An 18,286-nucleotide genomic window follows, 5' to 3' on the forward strand; every position below is an offset into this window, starting at 1 on the left:
ACTCCTGGCCCTGTGCAGAACACCCCAAGAATCCCCCCATGTGCTGGGAGCATTGTCCAAATGCTCCTTGAGCTCAGACGGGCTCAGTGCTGTGACCACCTCCCTCGGGAGCCTGTTCAGTGCCTGAGCACCCTCTGGCTACAAAACCTTTTCCTGATATCCAACCTGAACCTGCCCTGACTCAGCTTCATGCTGCTCCCCAAGCTCAGAAAACACCACAACTACAACAGCCTGCAGCACCCAGAGGGGCTTGTGGTCTGCATAGCAAGTCCTTGTCCCCTGCAGCCCAGTCTTGGGGTGGCACTGGGCTCTCCAGTGTCTCAATGGGCCCAGCTGTGGACAGCTTCACATGGAATAGGATGGCAGCTCTGGGCTGGGCTGAGGGGCCACCTGTGCCAGCAGCCAAGGGCAGGCACCCAGGGAAACACCTCCAAACAGGGTGAGCATGTTGTGCTGCCTCTGCAGGGTGCTCCCCTGGCCTCCAGCCGTCTGTGGCTTCAGGTCTTCCCGCCCCAGATGTGGTGTCGATGCTTTTGGGAACCCTACAGCAGTTTTTTTTCCCTTCATTTTTTCTGGGGTTTTTTTCCCCTCTCTGATGTTTTTTTGAATCCACACAAAGTTTTGAGCATCTGCAGCAAGGAGTTGTGCAAAATCCCACTACCACTAGCTCTGAACACACCAGCTCTTGGCTGAGGGCAGCAGCCAGGCACTGACAACTTGTGTGTGTCCATGCCCTTGGCCACAGCTCAGACTCTTTCTTCAGAGACACGGAGTTCGTGGGGGAAAGGCCTGGGGCAGGTCCTGGGCAGTGATGGACAGGGTGAGCTCTGCTTTATCTGCTTTACCCACCCATCTGCTTTGCTGTTCCCTCTCTCAGGTCCTCCACAAACGAGCTGGCCGTGCTCATCTCCCGCATGCAGACTAATGCTGACCAGGTGGAGAAGGACATCCTGGAGACTCAGTCCAGCCTCCAGCAGGTCAGTTGTGGCAGAGGGTGGGTGGTGGGAGGTGAAAGGCTTTGCCTAGAAATGCAGTGTCTGGGACAACAGGTCGAGTGTCTGCTCTGTGCATGCTGGTGTGGGTTTGGGGGCTGACTCGAGGCTGGGGAGGAACAGACACCCCACAAAGCCTCCCAGCCCCTGGGCTGCATCCCGAGGCCACCCAGATTGTTCCTGCTCAGTGCCTCAGGCTTCCCTCAGCCAAGGCCTGTGCCTCACAGCAACCCTGGAGGCTGGAAGCCTGACCCGCACAGCCCCTGGGTGGCAGGGAGCTGGAGCAGGAGGCTGGGCTGGGCACCAGGGCTCCTCTGTGGTTGGTGTGTGGAGGATCCAGAGCCTCTGTGTTGGCCAAGGAAAGTGTTGTGAGGTCTGTGTGGTCCAACCAGGCTTTTTCTTCGGTCTCTCTGGTCTCCAGGATTCCAGCAATCACCAGAAGAACAAGCCTTTTGAGTTCCAGACAGAGAATGCCAGGAACTTGAAGGAAGCTGAGATCCTGCTGAAGGATCTCTTCCTGGATGTGGACCGTGCCAAGAGGTTGAAACACCCACAGGCTCCTGAGATAGAGAAGGAGTGAGTACAGGGTGGGGACTGGTGTGATGGGGCACCAAGCAATTGGGAAACCCCCAGGACACAGGATGAACTCCAGGCCTTGCCATGAGTGCTAGTTTCACTCTTCTTCCCACAGAGTTTAGCCCTAAAATCAGCTTTTCTGCCAATATATTATAAAGATATTGGTATGCAAAGTGGCTGCCAGAACAATTGCCCAGTCTTTTGGGAGCTCTTATAAAAGGTACTAGAAAAATGCAGAGCTAAAAAGTGGCCCCACTCCCAGGACAAATCCCCTTTTCCTCTTCCTTCCCTAAAATAAATACCTTTCATTTGGGGCAAGCACAGAGTCAGAGATGGGTGTTGGAGTGGGAGAAGAGCTTCAGTTGGCTTCTGGTGCTTTGCTTTCCTTCACTCCCAGCCCTTCTATGTAGAAATCAGGAGGGAGTTTCCTGGCTGGGAAGGGACAGCCCTGACTTCCCTGCAGCATCCTCCTGGGTAGTAATTCCTGAGACATCCCTGGAGATGGAGAACAGCAGGACAAGTGCTGGACACTGCTGAAGGAGGCCAGGGCCACAAAGGGACAGCAAAGTACTCTGGGTCTTGCAAGTGCAATCTGGGCTCCACAAGGCCCACCTTGGTTCTCCTGCTTCCTGACTGACACAGGAACCTGTGCCTTTCCCCTTGGCAGCATCCAGCAGCTCCATGACCGTGTGACACAGCTCTGTGCCGAGTACCGGGCCCTCTACGAGCAACTGAATGTCCCCGAGCTGGGGCCCAGGGTGGACTGGGCCAGGATCCTGGACCAAAAGATGGTAACAGCAGCTGGGTTTGGATGTTATCTCCCAACTCCTACCAGGCCAGATAACGTTTGCTGTTGCCTGTAGGGCTGTGCCAGCCACTGCATGCTCAGCATCACGCAGGGATGTTGGAGGTGGTGGGAATAATTCAGTGGCTCTGGGTGGGAGGAAAACTCTTCTCTCACCTCTTAAATCCCTCTGGGGCGCCCTCTGAATTAGCCTCTTCAGATTAAGAGTTACCAGAGGGGGACCAGGTAGAGAGTCCTGCTGTGGGATGAAAGGGTGGAGAAGGTGATGTCTCCTAGGATTTTACAGCCCTGCCTTTGAGGGTGTCACACTGCAGGGTCTGGGTATGTGGAGTGCCCAGACTGGAATCAGTTTGGATTCCCCTGAAAGTTAGATGGTAATTAAGTGCATCCAATGCAGGTCACCATGGGCAGGGGGCTGGCTCAGCTCAGGTCTGTACCCCAGGGTTATGTGGCCTGGTTATATTTGCCCCTGTGTATGGCTGGGGAAATGGGAAACAACAAGAAAATCCCCTCCCTTCCTCCTGGACCACTATCAGATACCAGATCTTTTCATGCCCTGCCAGCCCTGCCTGGGGTTTCTCCCTGAAATGAAGCCTTTTGCTTTAGTCTCTGCCCTGACTCCTTTTGCACAGAAACAAGTCAATGCAGGACAGTATGGCCCTGGCATGTCGGAGCTGGAAAAGCAAATAGCTGAGCACAACATCCTCCAGAAGGAAATCGAAGCCTATGGGCTCCAGATCAAGAACCTCCGTTCTGGGGTAAGGCACCCGCCGTCCTCTCCTTGTCCCTGCCACTCCACTGGGGACCCTGCTGGCTCTGCTCAGTGTCTGGCCCTGTGTCCCACTTGCTCCTCTGCACGGTGAATGTCCACCCTTGTTCTGCAGAGGGCATGGGGGGCCAGGGACGGGGCTCCTGGGTGGTTTCTAAAGCGCATTCCATAAATCAGTTCATCAGCATTCACCACATGTTTTGCTAACAGCTTTTCTTTATCTATTTTTTTTGTTCACCTCCTTGGTCTTGGCTGTGTTGTAACCCAGGATGTGGCAGATTTAAAAAGCCAGTACAAGGACTTGCTGGTAAGGTTCTCGGTGGTTTTCTGAACAGATGGGGTCTTACAGCAGAGTAACACCATCCCTGATGGGCAGGGAATGCCCAGCTCAGAACAGGAGCTACCCCTGGGCTTGCAGAGTAAAGTTGTGTCCCTTGTATCATTTCCCCATTTCCTCCCCTCCCTGGCATAGGTGTAAAGAACTCTTGCTGCCCTCAGGGCAATGCTGAGAGTGAGAGCCATGTCTCTCCATGGGTCATGGATCTGCAGTTGCCTCTGTGTCCATGAGCACAGGGACCAGGAGGCACCAGGAAATCCACCCCAGCCCACACGTTGTTCCCAATCAGGATTGCAAATGTGGAGGCTTGCCCTGATCCCTAACAAGGGCTCCAGAGAGGAAATGAGCAGCCAGAGCAAAGGAGGTGGCCAGGAAGGTGGTCCTGGGTTTACTCAGCTGTGCCCATGAAGGTTGATGCTGAAAATGGGATTTGTGAGAAATAAAGCAGAGCTGGGCCAGCTCTGAGGCTGCCCCAGGCACCAGCCCACACCTGGGATTCTGGTTAGACAAACATATCCTGTCTGTGAGGAGGGAAAGGGAATGGCAGCCCCATCAGATAAGAGCCAGCGGTGGCAGATTTCTCACCGAGGTTTCTGGAAATCTCCTGCTGGATGTGCAACAGGAGTGTGGTCCTGGGGAGCAAGAGGAGGAGGGGAGGGGACTCCCCAGGCTGAGCACTGACACTGTCTCTGTGCTGTGTGTGGGCAGAAAGCTTCCATCTGGCGAGGGCAGAGCCTGGGCAGCCTCTACCACCACCTCCAGGGCTGCACCAAGGAGCTGGGCTACCTGACAGACCAGCAGACCAAGATCCTGAAGCAGGACTGGAGTGACCAAATGATGGATGTCCAGAGTGTGCGTCGGGAGTACGAGGTGAGCTCTGTGTCCTGGCCATGAAAGGCTGGCCAAGCCTGGCATGTGGGATCTGCACATCCCCCACTAGCCCTGAGCATGGGGCTTTCCAAAACAGAGGGGGAAGAGACCCCCTGGGTCCATGCTGGAATTAGGGATGAGCTGCTCTGTGTGACCCCTCCAGTCCCCTGAGCTGACACATGGGATCAGACACTGGAGAGCTGTCAGGGAGGCTTTCCATGGTCACAGAGGAGGGAAGGGCTCGGTGCCACATCAGCCTCAGTGGCCACAGTACAACACCCAGTGACTGCCATTTGCTGGGACACAGGAAATGAGAGGGATAATTGCTTAGGAAAATGCTCTTTGAATGAATGCCCTGATGCTTTCTGAGGCCTGAGCGTGTCTAATTTGTTTTAGCTCTGCCTAGCCCCTTCTGTTTTAAAAAACAAACAAACAGGCAAGGGTGCCTGTGCTTTGGGAGTCTTACCTCTGCTATATTTGGTGCCCCAGGAGACCACTCTGTGCTCCCTGCATGCTCCCAAGGTCAGGAAGTTTCTCTTCCCCTCCAGGATTTCAAGTCCAACGAGCTGCTCAGCCAGGAGGAGTTGGTGAACCACCTTCAGGACGATGGGGACAGGATGATTGAGCTGAAGCACCCAGCCATCAAACCTATCCAGGTAGGCAGGAGGGTCTCTTCTCCAACCCTGTGGGAGAATGAGAGTGTTCATGTGCCTCAAGAGCCACGTGGTGGGTAGGAGGAGACTCCTTCACCTCTCCCTACAGTTATGTTACTCTTTCCTTCCACACTGCACTGGCTGCACTGCAGCATCTTTCTGCCTGCCCTACAGGGAAGCTGAGGGAAGTGCAGGGTCTTCATCCTTTCCAAAATTTCCAGGAGACAGTGGCCAACATCTGTGTGCTGGGACCAGCTCCCGCTCAGGTGCTCACACACATCGGTGCAGCCACCCTCACACTGTTAGGAAGTTCCAGCTATGGCATGGAGTGACTTCTCCCAAGTGACACCAGCTCCCAGCCTCCAAGGCTGAATTTCCAAGCCTGCAGATGCAGTGCCAGGCTAAGGTGGGCTCTCAGTCCCCAACACCACTGGAGCTAAGACCACTTGAGAAGTGATGGCTGCTCTGTATGAGCCAGGTCTTCCTCAAGGGGTGTCCTCACTCAGGCTCAGCATCAGGCAGAACCTGGGCACAGTTTTGTCTCTGCTCTTCCTCTGATCTCTGGGACTTCTGAGGAAAGGAGAACCAGTGGTGGGGGAGGTAGGACCAGCTGGAACCCACTGAGATGTGCTCTGTCCCACCACAGGCTCACCAGGAAGCCTTGAAGAACGAGTGGCAGAATTTCCTCAATCTCTGCATTTGCCAGGAGAGCCAACTGAAAAGTGTGGAGAGCTATAAGAAGGTAAAAAGCCAATTCATGGGCCATGGCTCTGCAGGTCAGGCCAGAGTGGGCAGGCTGGGAGGACAGATGACAAAGGGATAAGGATGGGAGACCCTTTGCTTGCACCTAACAAAGGTATTTTGGGGAAGCACCCCTCAAAACATAACCTTTTAGAGGTGCTGGGAACTGAGAGACCCCACTGGACTTGGAGACAGTGATGTCCCCCCATGCCTTACTGTTTCCCTCCCCACACCTCCAGTTCCAGGATGATGCTGAGGCCGTGAGCCACTCCCTGAAGGAGATGAGCTCTGACCTGGACACCAAATACAGCAAGTTCAACAAAGACAGCCCTGGGGTCGTGTCAGATCTGCTGCTTCAGCTGGAGGTGAGGCCTTCGGGGCTGGTGGCACCAGCCAGACCTAGGGGCAAACCCAAAGTTAAAAACTCCCCAATAAATGACAGAGGGGAAGGGAAAGAGGTGGGTAAATAATGCTACAGGGAGAGCTCAGCCCAGCTTTGTGCAAGGGAGGGGGAAGCCCAGAAGATCCATGCTGCTCACACTGCCCTGGGATGTCACTGTCCCCATCAGTGACACCCAGCCAGGCCCCAGGTCACCATCAGAGCAAAGGAGAAGTGCAGGGAGGAGCCATGTGTTGTCCTTAACATAAGACACTTGGATTAGAGGGCCTGCAGAGTGTGAGCCGCTGGCATCCAAGCAGGGAAAGATCCTCCCATCTCCTCAGCATTCTCATGAGCCAAGGGCAAGGGTGGGAATAAAGAAATCTGACCTCAGGGGTGAGATGCAGATAGGAAAGGAAGATTTGCCCCGGAGAGAGGGAGGGGACACGTTCACCACGGTATCTTCCCAAGCATGCAGCACATTTTGCTCTCAAGAGATGCTGGAATCTTGGTACTTTCTGACACTGGAATGCAGCCACCTCTTGGCAGGCTGGTGTTCCATTTCAGAATAGGAAAACTTGTTTGGGATATTTGATATGACAGTGTGGGTTCACCTAAGGTTAACCCAGGCTGTGTCCTCAAGGGCAGATTTGTGAGCAAAGGAAACTGAGGAGAGTGCTGGTAATGAAAAGGGGAAGAAGGGACATGGAGGGATCTAGAATGGAGAAACTCCCGACTCCACCCCACAAGGACAGATGGGTCCCAGCATAATCACTGTAGTGTGACCCTCCCCTTCTGTTTTATCCCACCCTGGTCACAACCACTGTCTCCCCTGTTCTGTCTAGAACGAGGAGAAGGCGTTGAAACAGGCAGAGAAGAGCATCGCTGACCTGAGGAGAAGGAGCAAAGAGATCAGCCCACTGAAACTGCGCAGGACACGTCCCTCCCAGCCCCTCACCCTGGACACCCTCTGCGACTGGGATGCTGGGGAGGTGAGGGCCAGACTAGCAGCACCCTCAGAAGAGACAGAGAACTGGATTCTTCTCTGGTTGCTCCAGACCTTGGCTCTGTGGTGGGAGGAACCGTCCTAGTGCCAGGAAGCCAAGCCTTTCACTGGGTTTTGTGTTCTCTCCCAGGTGCAGCTGACCAGAGGGGACAAGTACACTCTGAAGGACAACAGCAACCCCCAGATGTGGGTGGTGCAGAGCAGCACTGGTGTGGTCCGGGAGGCACCTTCTGCTTGTTTCTCCATCCCTCCTCCTGACCCTGAGTCCACAGACAAGGTCAATAGGTGAGTCTGCAGCAGAGACCCTGACCCAGAGAGACATTTAGACTCCCTCTTGGGTCATAACCAGCCTGACTGCAGAGAAACAACAGCTGGGGACAGGCCTCTCAACTATCTAGTACTGAATCCCTCCTGGAGGGGGATTTTTCCCTGCACCCAGGTATCTCACCCAGGTGCCTGCCATTCCTCAACATCCCTGCATGCTGCACAGACCTCACTGTCAAAGAGTTTTCTGGCAGTCAGGTTTGATTTCTTCACTGAAACATGTGACTCGCATAGGTTTGACTAAATTCATTGCAGAATCAGTCTGGAGCTTGGGACTTGCCAAACAGGACAGAGTTATCTGTGGTATCTCCTCTCAGCCAGCCCCAGCTGGAGACTGAGAAATGCTCCTTGAGCCTCTGTGTAGGTTTGCTGCCTGCCTGCTCCTGCTGTTCCCACAGGATGGGGCGGTGGTGCAGGGAGGTCGGCATTGCCTTTTTAATCATGGCCTCAGGTGTTTGGGTAAATCCGTGCTGCTCCAGTGCTGAGGAAAGGCCACAGCCCAGACTTGGAGCTATGCAGGCATGCCCAGGGTGGGAGCTTTGGTCCCCAGTGCCATGGGTGTCATTGCTGCGTTGTGTTGATCTTCCTCAGTGTGTGCCCCTCTTCACACATCCCAGACTATTGAAGCCTTTGGATTTATGGGTTTCATGCATGTTTTAAAATAGAAATTCAGTTCCTCTGCACAGAGGGACAGCCCTCATCTGACAGCAGCCAGGCAAGCTGGGAATTGCTGGTTTTAGCCCACAGTGTTTAGCTGGAACAATCCACAGCAGGGATGAGAACTGGCCTGGTCCTTTCTCTTCCCCCTCCTCCTCCTTCCATGAGTCTTTTCTCACCCAGAAATATTTTTCTGTCCTTCCAGCTCTGGCAGATCCCAGCCCTAGTTTCATGAGGCAGGAACCATCCTTACAAGACTTGGCATTTCCAGTGCAGCACCCACAGAAGCAGCCACTTGTACTCGCTTCCTGCAAGGCTGCAAAGCACTGCAGCCATATGAAATACATTTCCAGCTTTGGTAGCTTCTGCTGAGAGCTGGAAACACTGGCTTCCTTGGGAGAACTCAGCTGCTCAAACCAACCAGCTGCTCTTGCTGTCATTCCCTTTCCTAGGGGATGTCTCCAAGTTACAACAGGCTGCAGGCTCCCAGCCTTTGAGGACACCTTCCCTTGCCTTTGGGGCCAGCTCCCCAGGACAGCCGTGCAGCTGCTGCTGTGCAGGGCTCTGTCAAGGCTTGCTCAGCTCTGTGTCCCTTCCTGGCTGATGATGCCCCTCTCTGCTCACAGGTTGGAAGGGGAACTGAACACGGTGAAGCAGAAGCGAGCAGAGGTTCAGAACACCCTGAGACGCAGCCAAAAGGAGCAGGTCCAGCCCAGCCAGCAAGGTTTGTCAGCTGGATAGTCCAGCCCTCTCCAGAGGCAGCCCTGGCAGTAGAGCAGCCACCCAAGGTGGGCAGAGGCACCTGCAGTTCCCACACAGACACCTGCAGGGTCCCTGTGGGAGGCTGCCTTCTCCTCCATGGCAAGGAACAGCTGACAGGATAACCTGACTCCTGCCTCAGCAGTTCACTTAAAGTCTGCTGCCCTTCTCAGGCCTCTGAGATTGACCTCCAGCTCCATCAACAGCTGCAGGGTATTTAGGATTTCAGGGGGATGTGCCTATCCAGAAACCTTAATTAAACCTGCTTTGTAATCTGGGTCCCTTGCAGTTCTCTTCCCTAGCTGGGGGCTGTGGGATAAGCAGGCACAGCCATGGCTAAATCCCAACCCTGGGTTATCTGTGTTATTCCCACAGCTGTAGTTCAAAGGCTCCCAGCAAAGCTGAGAAGGGATGTGTCTGCATGGCAGCATTTAGCTTTGTCCCTCCTTTGGACTTGAGCTCTGGCTCACCATGGCAGAGCTAAAATCTGGGGATTAACCTAAGATATGTCTCACTACAGCTCTATCCAGGAACCCTCCAGCAGTCCAGGATGATCCCCAAGCTGACCGGCTCCTCAGCAGCCTGGATCGTGTTGGCAAGGACCTGGTCCAGGTAGAGAAGGAGGTCTTGAACCGAGTGAGGTCTCCTGTGAACTACAGTGACCCTACAGATGACCTTGGCAGGAGGATCAAACAGCAGCAGGTGAGTTGGAGCAGGAGCAGTTTGGTAGTGCTGGGTCCTTGGCCCAAAGCAGGGTGATGTGGGAATAACATGGGAGATGACAGCTGGTGCTCCAAAGGAGAAAACCATGCTGCAATTTCAAGGGTTTCAGGCTGGCTTGAGCCCTTGAAATGGGACTAAATCAAACCCTCAGAAAATGCAGGCCCTTCCCTTGGCTCTGGAGCAAGAGGGTCCATTCATTTCAGAGCTGTGGTCCAGGTGCCAGTCTTGGGAATGCTGTCACCCTGCATTCTCAAGTCTGTAACAAAAAGACTAAGGGATAAAGGGAATTAATCTAAGGGCCAGCTTTGGCTCACCTGATGGGAAGTACAGACTGGTAAACGTCAGTGGGACAGGAAAAGAGGCAGTGCCCTGGAGCCCCCCTCCTTTCCTCTGGGTTAAGGTCTGGGTTTGCAGTATTTCAGCTTCTTACAGCTTCATCTGTGAGTATTTATCCAGCCCCAGCAGCAGGATGGGCTCAGGCAGGTAGGTTTTTTCCATCTCTGTCTATTTGGATCTCTTTCCCACACCCTGCCACTGCCAGACAGCCACAGTCTGGATGGGGCTGTGCCCCAAGGGGCAGCTCCTTATGAGAGGGGTACCACGCCCTGAGCCCCACAGCCAAATCCGCCCCTGAGGGAGACATATTTCCACAGCAGCACTGTTATGGCTGTGTTGGGTGACTCTGCTTCCATCTGGTGTGCCAGGAAACAACAAAGAAACTTGAGAACCTGGGGGCAGCCAAGGATGCCTTGCAGAAGGAGTGTGAGACCTACCTTTCCAAGAAACCCACCAGCACCTCGGCTTCCCAGCTCCCAGTCACGCTGAATGCCCTCAGGAGCAAATACAATGATGTCAATATGCTCTCCAGCCTGTACAACGAGAAGTGAGTGATGGGGATGAGGGAAGGAAGTGTCCTTGCACAGGTGTGCCAACACAGAAGCATGACAGAAAATGCTTTTGATCTATATGAGTGGTGGTTGAGGTCCAGTGCAGGTTGGAAACCTCCCATCCATCATCAAAGGCACCTCTGAAGGAGTTCCTGTGTGTAATTTGTGGGCAGATCCCCCCAGTGTGGAAAATGCACCACAATGGGTGTGTGTCCCAGCTCTGCTTTGTGGTGAACTGCAACATATCTGACTCGTGAGCAACACGACAGGGGTGTGAGTGCACGTTGCTTGTTCTCTGACATGTTGCAGAAGCTCTAATCTTAAGTAAGGTTAAACATCCAAAAACAGGGAGAAAAGAAGAAGAATGGGGTTTCTGTAGCTAACCTTGTCCTGTCGTTTTCCCCTTTCCCAGGGCTAAGGCTGCCCTGAACCTGGAGACTCAGATTGAGAACACAGACAAGATTGTCAGCACGTTTGAGGCCAAGCTGGCTCAGGACAGCATCATTCCTGCATCCCCCAATGCCCTGCAGGATCGAGCCAATGATCTGCAGGTAAGGGAGCATCAGGCTCTTCCTTAAGGATGGGAGATCCCTGAGCTCAGGGAGCAGGGTGGGAGGAGCTGGACTCTGCTGATTTGAGCACCTTGAGGCACCAGCAATGAAGCCTTTTTAAGGGCTCGTTCCTTGAAGGTTTAATGTTGGTGTTTCAGGCTCACCTGCTTTCACTGGACAGCAAAAAACTTTGTCCCTCTGTCCCTCCCTTTGGGGTCCCTAAAAGACATCATGACCCCCTTAGCATCTAATCTCTGTTGCTCTGCCTCACACCTATCCCTAATATTTCCTGCTCCCAATCTCCTTGCCCCATCCTTAGCACCCACAGAGACTTTATTTTTTTTCCTTCCTCAAAATCTCTCTGTTCTGCTCCCTGCGCTGTCCAACCTTGCTTCCCAGCTGTGAATAAGCCTCACTGCTCCACCTCTTCCACCTTGGAGAGCCTGACCATCCCCCAGCTCCCACAGTTAGTGACACTTTAAGGAGCGTGTTTGGGTGTTGCACTGACTGCTGCAAAGCTGGAGGTGCCTTTTTTCCCCCCTGCAGAAGATGAGGCGGGACCTGGTGGCCCAGGAGGACTGTGTGCTGAAGCTGAACCGGGGGCTCAAGGATGCTGAGCACAGCTGCAGTGCTGTGCAGAACAACTTCCAGGAGTACTGCCCTGACCTGCCCCGGCAGAAGCGGGAGGTGCAGCTCCTCAATGATCGCTACCACGCCGTGGCTGACCAGCTGGATCAGCGGTGAGGAACTGTGGGGTCATCTCTGCTCCTCTTAGCTAAGGTGGATGGGGAGGGGTCAGAGCCCTGAATATGTTCTTCATTGCAGGACCCTGATCCTGACCACAGTCCTGTTAACATTGAGGACCGGTTGTGTCCTGCTGTGTAGTTGCCATCTTCCTACTCACAGCACAGGCTTTGAGCTTCCAGAGTTGTGCTCCCCACTCAGGGATCAGTTGTCACCCCCCTGTTTTTGTTATCTTGGTGTTTGCTGTGGTGATATTTTCACCTTAGTGTCTTCCTAGGAACTTACACATGAATCTTTGCCCTTCCCCTTAACATTCCTATCTGCTTTTGTGCTGTGCAGAGAGAAGACCCTCAGAAACATCAGCCTCACCTACCAGCAGTTCCAAAACTCCAATGAGAACCTGATGTTCTGGATGAACAACCTGCCCAAGCACCAAGTGAAGACCACTGATGGGCCAAGCCAGATCAATTACAAGCTGCAGGCACAGAAGGTGTGTTCCAGGGCAAGAATACCCTGTAACTTTACAGGGATGGGGCAATTTGCTTGTGAACAGCACATGCAAAATAGTACCAGCCAGCTCGTAGCTGTGTGCTCCCCCATCACAGTGAAAGAACTAGAGAAGGATTGCAGCCCACAGATGGTGTTACCTCACCTTGCTGGGTTTATCTACAGTGCTGGTGACCTCCTCTGTGCCAGTCACCTCCAGGTTGAAATCCTCTCCGTGGAGAGGACACTTTCAGATCCTGAAACATTGCACTTTGGACTGAGATGCTGCATCCAGGTCCTTCACTTTCCTCTCCTTGAGCAGACTCTAAACTCGCTAGCTCAGACGAGGAGTTGGGGAGGTCTCTGCGTTGGCTGCTATTTATCTTATTCGTGATAAATCCATGGGGGAGGTCCTGGGCAAGTGATAGCATTGCTGAGATATCCTAAAACCCTGGAGACTCTTCCTAAATGTCTTCCTGTTCCCACCATTCCCTCAGCTGAGCTGACTCTCTAGGCTGCATGAGTATTACCAGGCAGCTGGATTTCAGTGTGTCCTTAACACCATGTGTGTCTCCTGCAGAGGCTGGTGGAGGAGATCCAGAGCAAGGAGCCTGAGAAGAACGCCCTGGTCAGGCTGTCCCAGAACGTGCAGTCCACACTCAATGTAAGGATGGGTTTTCCCATTTATCACTGCCTTAGCATTTCACCCAAGAGATCCCACCTGATTCTCCTGTTTCTGCTCTGAACAGGACTATGAGCTTGAAGCAGGCAAATACAGCTCTTCTCTGGACCCTTCCCTGACCGACTCTGCTGCAAAGAGGCTGCGTGTGACCCCCCTGCAGGAAAGCATCCAGGCCCAGGTAAAATGTTAAGATGAAGGCATGGAAACCATTGTCCAGCTCATTACCCATGCCCCAGTGTCCTCTGCAAGGCCTTAATCCACTCTTACAGCCACCACTGATTATGGTCCTAATCCCAGAGTCAAAGTCCTTGGGGGACCCCTTGGTCCATGGGGCAAAGCAGCATGTGAGATCCTGAATTAGGGTTGTGCCTGGCACCTTGGTTGAGATTGCTGATGCTCCTTACCACGTTGTGTATGAAGATAAAACTTACAGGGTAGGTGTGTGGGGAGAGGAAGGAGCCAGAGTTCCTCTGTGCTCTTCCCAGTTGCAGCCCGGTTCTCCTACATCACCTTGAGGCTTTTGCTGACTGCCCTCCATGTGTGAATTTGGAAAACTGGAACCTGTGTAGGCCTGCAAGCATCTAACAGGCATTCAAATAACAGGGACAGGGTCTCCTGCATGAGTCCTTAGACTCTGCATCTCTCTAAAGAGTCAGATGGGAAGACATTAATCCCTAGAATTGTGCTATACACAAAACTCAGCCAGGTGAAACGAGGTGTGGCAGAGTCTGCCATGCAACAGAGCTGTGCAGGGTGAGGGGACAAGCCTCTCACCGCTCTTTCTTTTGCAGGAAAATGATGTCACCAAGCTCTACATGGAGCTGGCAGCAGAAAATAAACAGCAGCTCAGCCGGCTGGAGTTTGCCAAGAAGATCGTTGAGAAGGTACCAGCTTACAGCTCACTGCAAGATTGGGGTACTCTAGATTGGGGTCCAAATCTGCTCAGCCTGGGGCTTCCCCACCCCTCCCTGAGTCTCCACATCCAGGTGTGAGGAAGGACAGGAATGGAAACCCTCTGAGAAACAGACCACAAGAAACCACAGTTTCACTGACACTGACCTTGGGTTGTGACTCTCATCACCTCTGGGGGCCCTTCGCTTGTTACTGAAGCTGTAGTTTATGCCTGGAAAAAAAGATTAGGGCTTTTAAGTCCACTTCTCTTAGCTATAGCTCATCAGCATTCACAGACTGAGAATTTCAGATTTGTTTGTGGGTGTGGCTGGAATTTAGTGCTCACCATCTTCTGGAAACACTTCAAAGCAAAAGGATTTTTATACCTTTCTGAGATTTGAACCACCTGTAGGAAAGGTCTCAGGACTGGGTGACTTTAAGTCAGTTTAAGCTGAAGACTGGCTGTGATGCTCTCCCTCAGCTACAGCTACAAGAAGGCAGCACAAAGCACCTTTGTGGGCTGCTGCAGCACCTCCATCTCAAGGGGAGGACACATCAAGTCAGTTGCTTGAGATGATGGGATTGTGTCCTCATTTTCCATTTACAAACAGCCTTTTTGAAGACTGCCTGGGGATTTTGTGCCAGTTTTGCCTCCCACCATGCCATGTCATTTAAAAGATCTCTGAGTCACCTTAAAAGAGATACTTGGTTTCCCTGCCTTTTTAAAATTTTTTTTTTGTTTTTCCCTTACAGAAGGAAGTGCATGAGGACATTGAAGCTGTACATGAGCAAACCCAGAAATCTGAAAACAAAGCCACAAGCAGGGAGTCCGAGGGGTTGAAATCGCAGCTGGAGGAGGAAAGGAGGAAAGTGGCCAGGATTGAAGAGGACCTGGAGGAACACAGAAACAAGCTGCTGATGTTGAAAACTCAGAAGCCCATTGAAAGAGTGGAAGAAAAGGAGGTGATTGAATACTACAGAGACCCACAGGTGGAGAGCAACCTGTCTAGGATGGTACAGCAGATTGAAGAGGAAGGCAAAAAGAGGCAGAGCCTGCAAGAAGACATTGATGTGATGAGCCGTAAGCTTGCCCAGATGGAGAGCGAGAAGAAGGTCACTCCTGCCCAGCTCCTCACCAAAGAGATCACAAAAATTGAGAAGGATCCAAGCCTGGATGGCCAAGCAGCCAGTCTCCGTCAGGAGATCAAGCGTCTCCAGGAGGAAGGCTTGGCTGCTGCTTCTGAACTTGAGCAGCATAAGAGGGAGCTGCACATGCTGGAGAGAAAGCAGCCCAACATCCGGGAGAAAGTGGTGGTGAAGGAGCTCATCAAACTGGAGAAAAACCCAGAAATGCTGAAGTCTGTTAGGAACCTGCAGTTACAAATTGATGAGGAATCCTTCAAAAGAAAGTCTGCAGAAGAAGCAATAGTAAAAGTGAAGAACAAGATTGAGGAGGTGGAAAGACTGATTGAAACAGCAGAACCCAAAATTATTGTTAAGGAGGTGAAGCAGGTAGAGCAGGACCCAGAGTTATTGAAAGAGACTTCCAAGCTTAAAACTCTGATTGAAGAAGAGAGGAGCAAAAACTTGATGCTTACAGGTGAGCTGGGAGAGCTGCAGAGCCAGTACAGCATTGCAGAGAAGCAAAAACCCAGGATAGAGGTGAAAGAGAGGGTCAATGAGATCTTCCTGGTGGACCCTGAAACAGAGCGGCAGATTGCACACCTGAAAAGGGAGCTGCAGGAAATCACTCTGAAAAGGACGAAGATTGACAGTGAAGTGGAAGAGGCCTTAGCAGAGCTCAAAGTCCTCAGGTCACAGAAACCAGAGGTGGAGTTTAAGGAGGTCATAGAAGAGGTGGTGAAACATGAAAAGAGTCCAGAGATTCTCAGAGAAATTGACAGGCTGAAAGAGCAGCTCAACGAACTTGTGAACACCAACGGCAGGACCCAGGAGCAGCTCATTAGGCTGCAGGGGGAAAGGGATGAATGGAGGAGGGAGAGATCCAAGGTGGAAACCAAGCTGGTCAACAAGGAAGTCATCCGCTATGAGAATGATCCGCTCTTGGAGAAAGAAGCCGATCGCCTGCGTCAGGAGGTGCGCAACATGTCCCAGAAGAGGAGAGCTGCAGAGGATGCCATCTATGACCTGCAGAATAAATACATGCTGCTGGAGAGGCGGAAGCCAGAGGAGAAGGTGGTTGTTCAAGAGGTGATACTGACCCAAAAGGATCCAAAGCTCCGAGATGAGCACAGCAGGCTGAGACGGAATCTGGATGAGGAGGTGAGCAACAGGCGTCGCCTGGAACGCGACGTGCAGCAGCTTCGTGTGCTGGTGGAAGAGCAAGAGAAATTGCTCAACTTTCAGGAGGATCGAAGCAAGAGGCTTGCACTGGAGAAGGAGATGAGACAAATTACACTGAGAATAAAGGAGCTGGAGGAGAGCCCAGCCCCAGTGCAAGAAAAGATCATTATGGAAGAAGTGGTCAAGTTGGAGAAGGATCCAGTCCTGGAACAGTCTGCCAGCAACCTGCGCCTGGCGCTGGACCGGGAGAAGATGGAGGTGCTGAGCTTGCAGAGAGAATGCAAGAACCTGCAGGTGCAAGTCGATGTCCTGCAGAAAACCAAATCCCAGGAGAAGACCATCTACAAGGAGGTGATTCGAGTGGAAAAGGACAGAGCACTGGAGAGTGAACGTGCACGCATCTGGGAGCTGCTGAGCAGGGAGAGGGGAGCCAAGCAAAAGGCAGAAGAAGAGGTACGGCGGCTCCGGGAGAAGATCGAGAGAGCTGAAGGCATGAAAAGGACATGGGCTCGTGAAGAGACGGAGCTGCAGAAAGCCAGGAACCTGGCCATCCAGGAGAGAGCCAACTTGGAGAGTGAACTGCGGGAGCTGGAGAGGCAGAAGCAGCAGAAAGTCCTCTTCCTTCGGGAGGAATCCAAACTGCTCAGCCAGCGGACTGAGAATGACAGGCAGAAGAAGAAGCAGCTGGAACATGAGGTTTCCCTGCTGGAGGCAGACATCCTGAGGGAGAAGGACCAGATCTACAACAAGGAGAGGTTCATTCGGGATCTCCAGTCAAAGGTCAACCGTGAAGAAATCAATCATGAGACCCAGATGAGAGAGACAAACCTCTCCACCAAGATCTCTATCTTGGACCCTGACACAGGGAAGGACATGTCTCCTTATGAGGCCTACAAGCGAGGTATCATAGACAGAGGCCAGTACATCCAGCTGCAAGAGCTGGAGTGTGACTGGGAAGAAGTCACCACCCTGGGCCCAAATGGGGAAGTCTCACTTCTCCTTGACAAGAAAAGTGGGAAGCAGTATTCCATCGATGACGCGCTAAGGCTGAGGAGGATCACAAAGGAGGAGTACCAGCTGTACCGGGATGGCAAGATTCCCATCTCTGAATTCGCCTTGTTGGTGGCTGGGGAAACCAAGCCTCCCTCATCCCTCTCAATTGGCTCCATCATCTCCAAATCCCCGCTCACATCACCCACCACCCACCAAACACAAACCTTCTTCCCCCCAGCCTCACAGAAGGGCATATCTGATGACACATCCCCCATTGCTGGGGTGTATGACACCACCACCGACACCAAGTACAACATCAAAACTGCCGTTGCGAAGAAGCTGCTCGATCCCATGACAGCTCAGAAGCTCCTGGAAGCCCAGGCTGCCACAGGGGGCATCATAGACCTCATTTCCAGGGACCGGTTCTCGGTCCATAAGGCGATTGAGAGGGGGCTGATTGACAGGACCTACATGCAGAGACTGCTCAATGCCCAGAAAGCTTTCACAGGCATCGAGGACCCAGTGACCAAGCGAAGGCTGTCTGTGGGGGAAGCAGTCCAGAAGGGTTGGATGACCAAGGACAGTGCTTTCCCCTACCTTCAAGTCCAGCATCTAACTGGAGGGCTCATCGATCCCAAGAAAACTGGTCGCATCCCTGTGCTGGAAGCTGTCCAGACAGGGATGATAACGAGCAACCTGGCCAACAGGCTCCAGGATGAGTCCAACTATGAAAAAGATCTCATTGACCCTGTCAGTAAAGAGAAGATAAATTACAAGGAGGCCATGGCCCTCTGCCAGAAGGATTCTCTGAGCCACCTTCTGCTGCTCCCAGCCGCGTCGGAGGGGTATCAGCGGTACCACCAGGCGAGCCGTTCCCCCAGGCTCTCACGGTTCAGGCATTGAATGAATTCAGGCACATACTGGGGCTGGTTCCTTCAGGAGTTCATCCCTTCAGAACACCTCTCCCCACGGGGCAGCAGGCTCACAGGAATGGAGCATCTAGCATTTACGGCTGCCTACTTTTCTCTCTTAGCTACCTGCTTCCCAACACAGCTCAGCGGTGTGAGGAAGAAAACATGGTCATGGGCCGGCCACAGAGGGGTCCCCACAGTCCCCAGGTGGTGTTCCCTAATCAGCCCAGAGAGAGGTTGATTGCA

General features: G+C 52.8%; 1 protein-coding gene across 1 annotated transcript; it reads left to right on the top strand.

The window, feature by feature from the left end:
- Positions 1-899: 899 nt before the first annotated feature.
- Positions 900-18,032, top strand: EVPL (envoplakin; the record flags this gene model as incomplete). Its single annotated transcript, XM_082293910.1, has 21 exons — positions 900-977; positions 1,414-1,568; positions 2,236-2,359; positions 3,006-3,131; positions 3,411-3,449; positions 4,188-4,349; positions 4,898-5,005; positions 5,649-5,744; positions 5,983-6,108; positions 6,968-7,114; positions 7,259-7,413; positions 8,736-8,833; positions 9,389-9,570; positions 10,296-10,474; positions 10,891-11,029; positions 11,576-11,769; positions 12,113-12,263; positions 12,840-12,923; positions 13,009-13,119; positions 13,733-13,825; positions 14,586-18,032. Exons 1-21 carry the CDS (start codon positions 915-917, stop codon positions 18,030-18,032), a joined length of 5,979 nt encoding a protein of 1,992 aa, XP_082150036.1. The 5' UTR covers positions 900-914.
- Between the last annotated feature and the right edge of the window lie 254 nt (positions 18,033-18,286).

This window comes from Coloeus monedula, assembly GCF_965178545.1.
Source record: "Coloeus monedula genome assembly, chromosome: 19".
Lineage (NCBI taxonomy): Eukaryota > Metazoa > Chordata > Aves > Passeriformes > Corvidae > Coloeus > Coloeus monedula.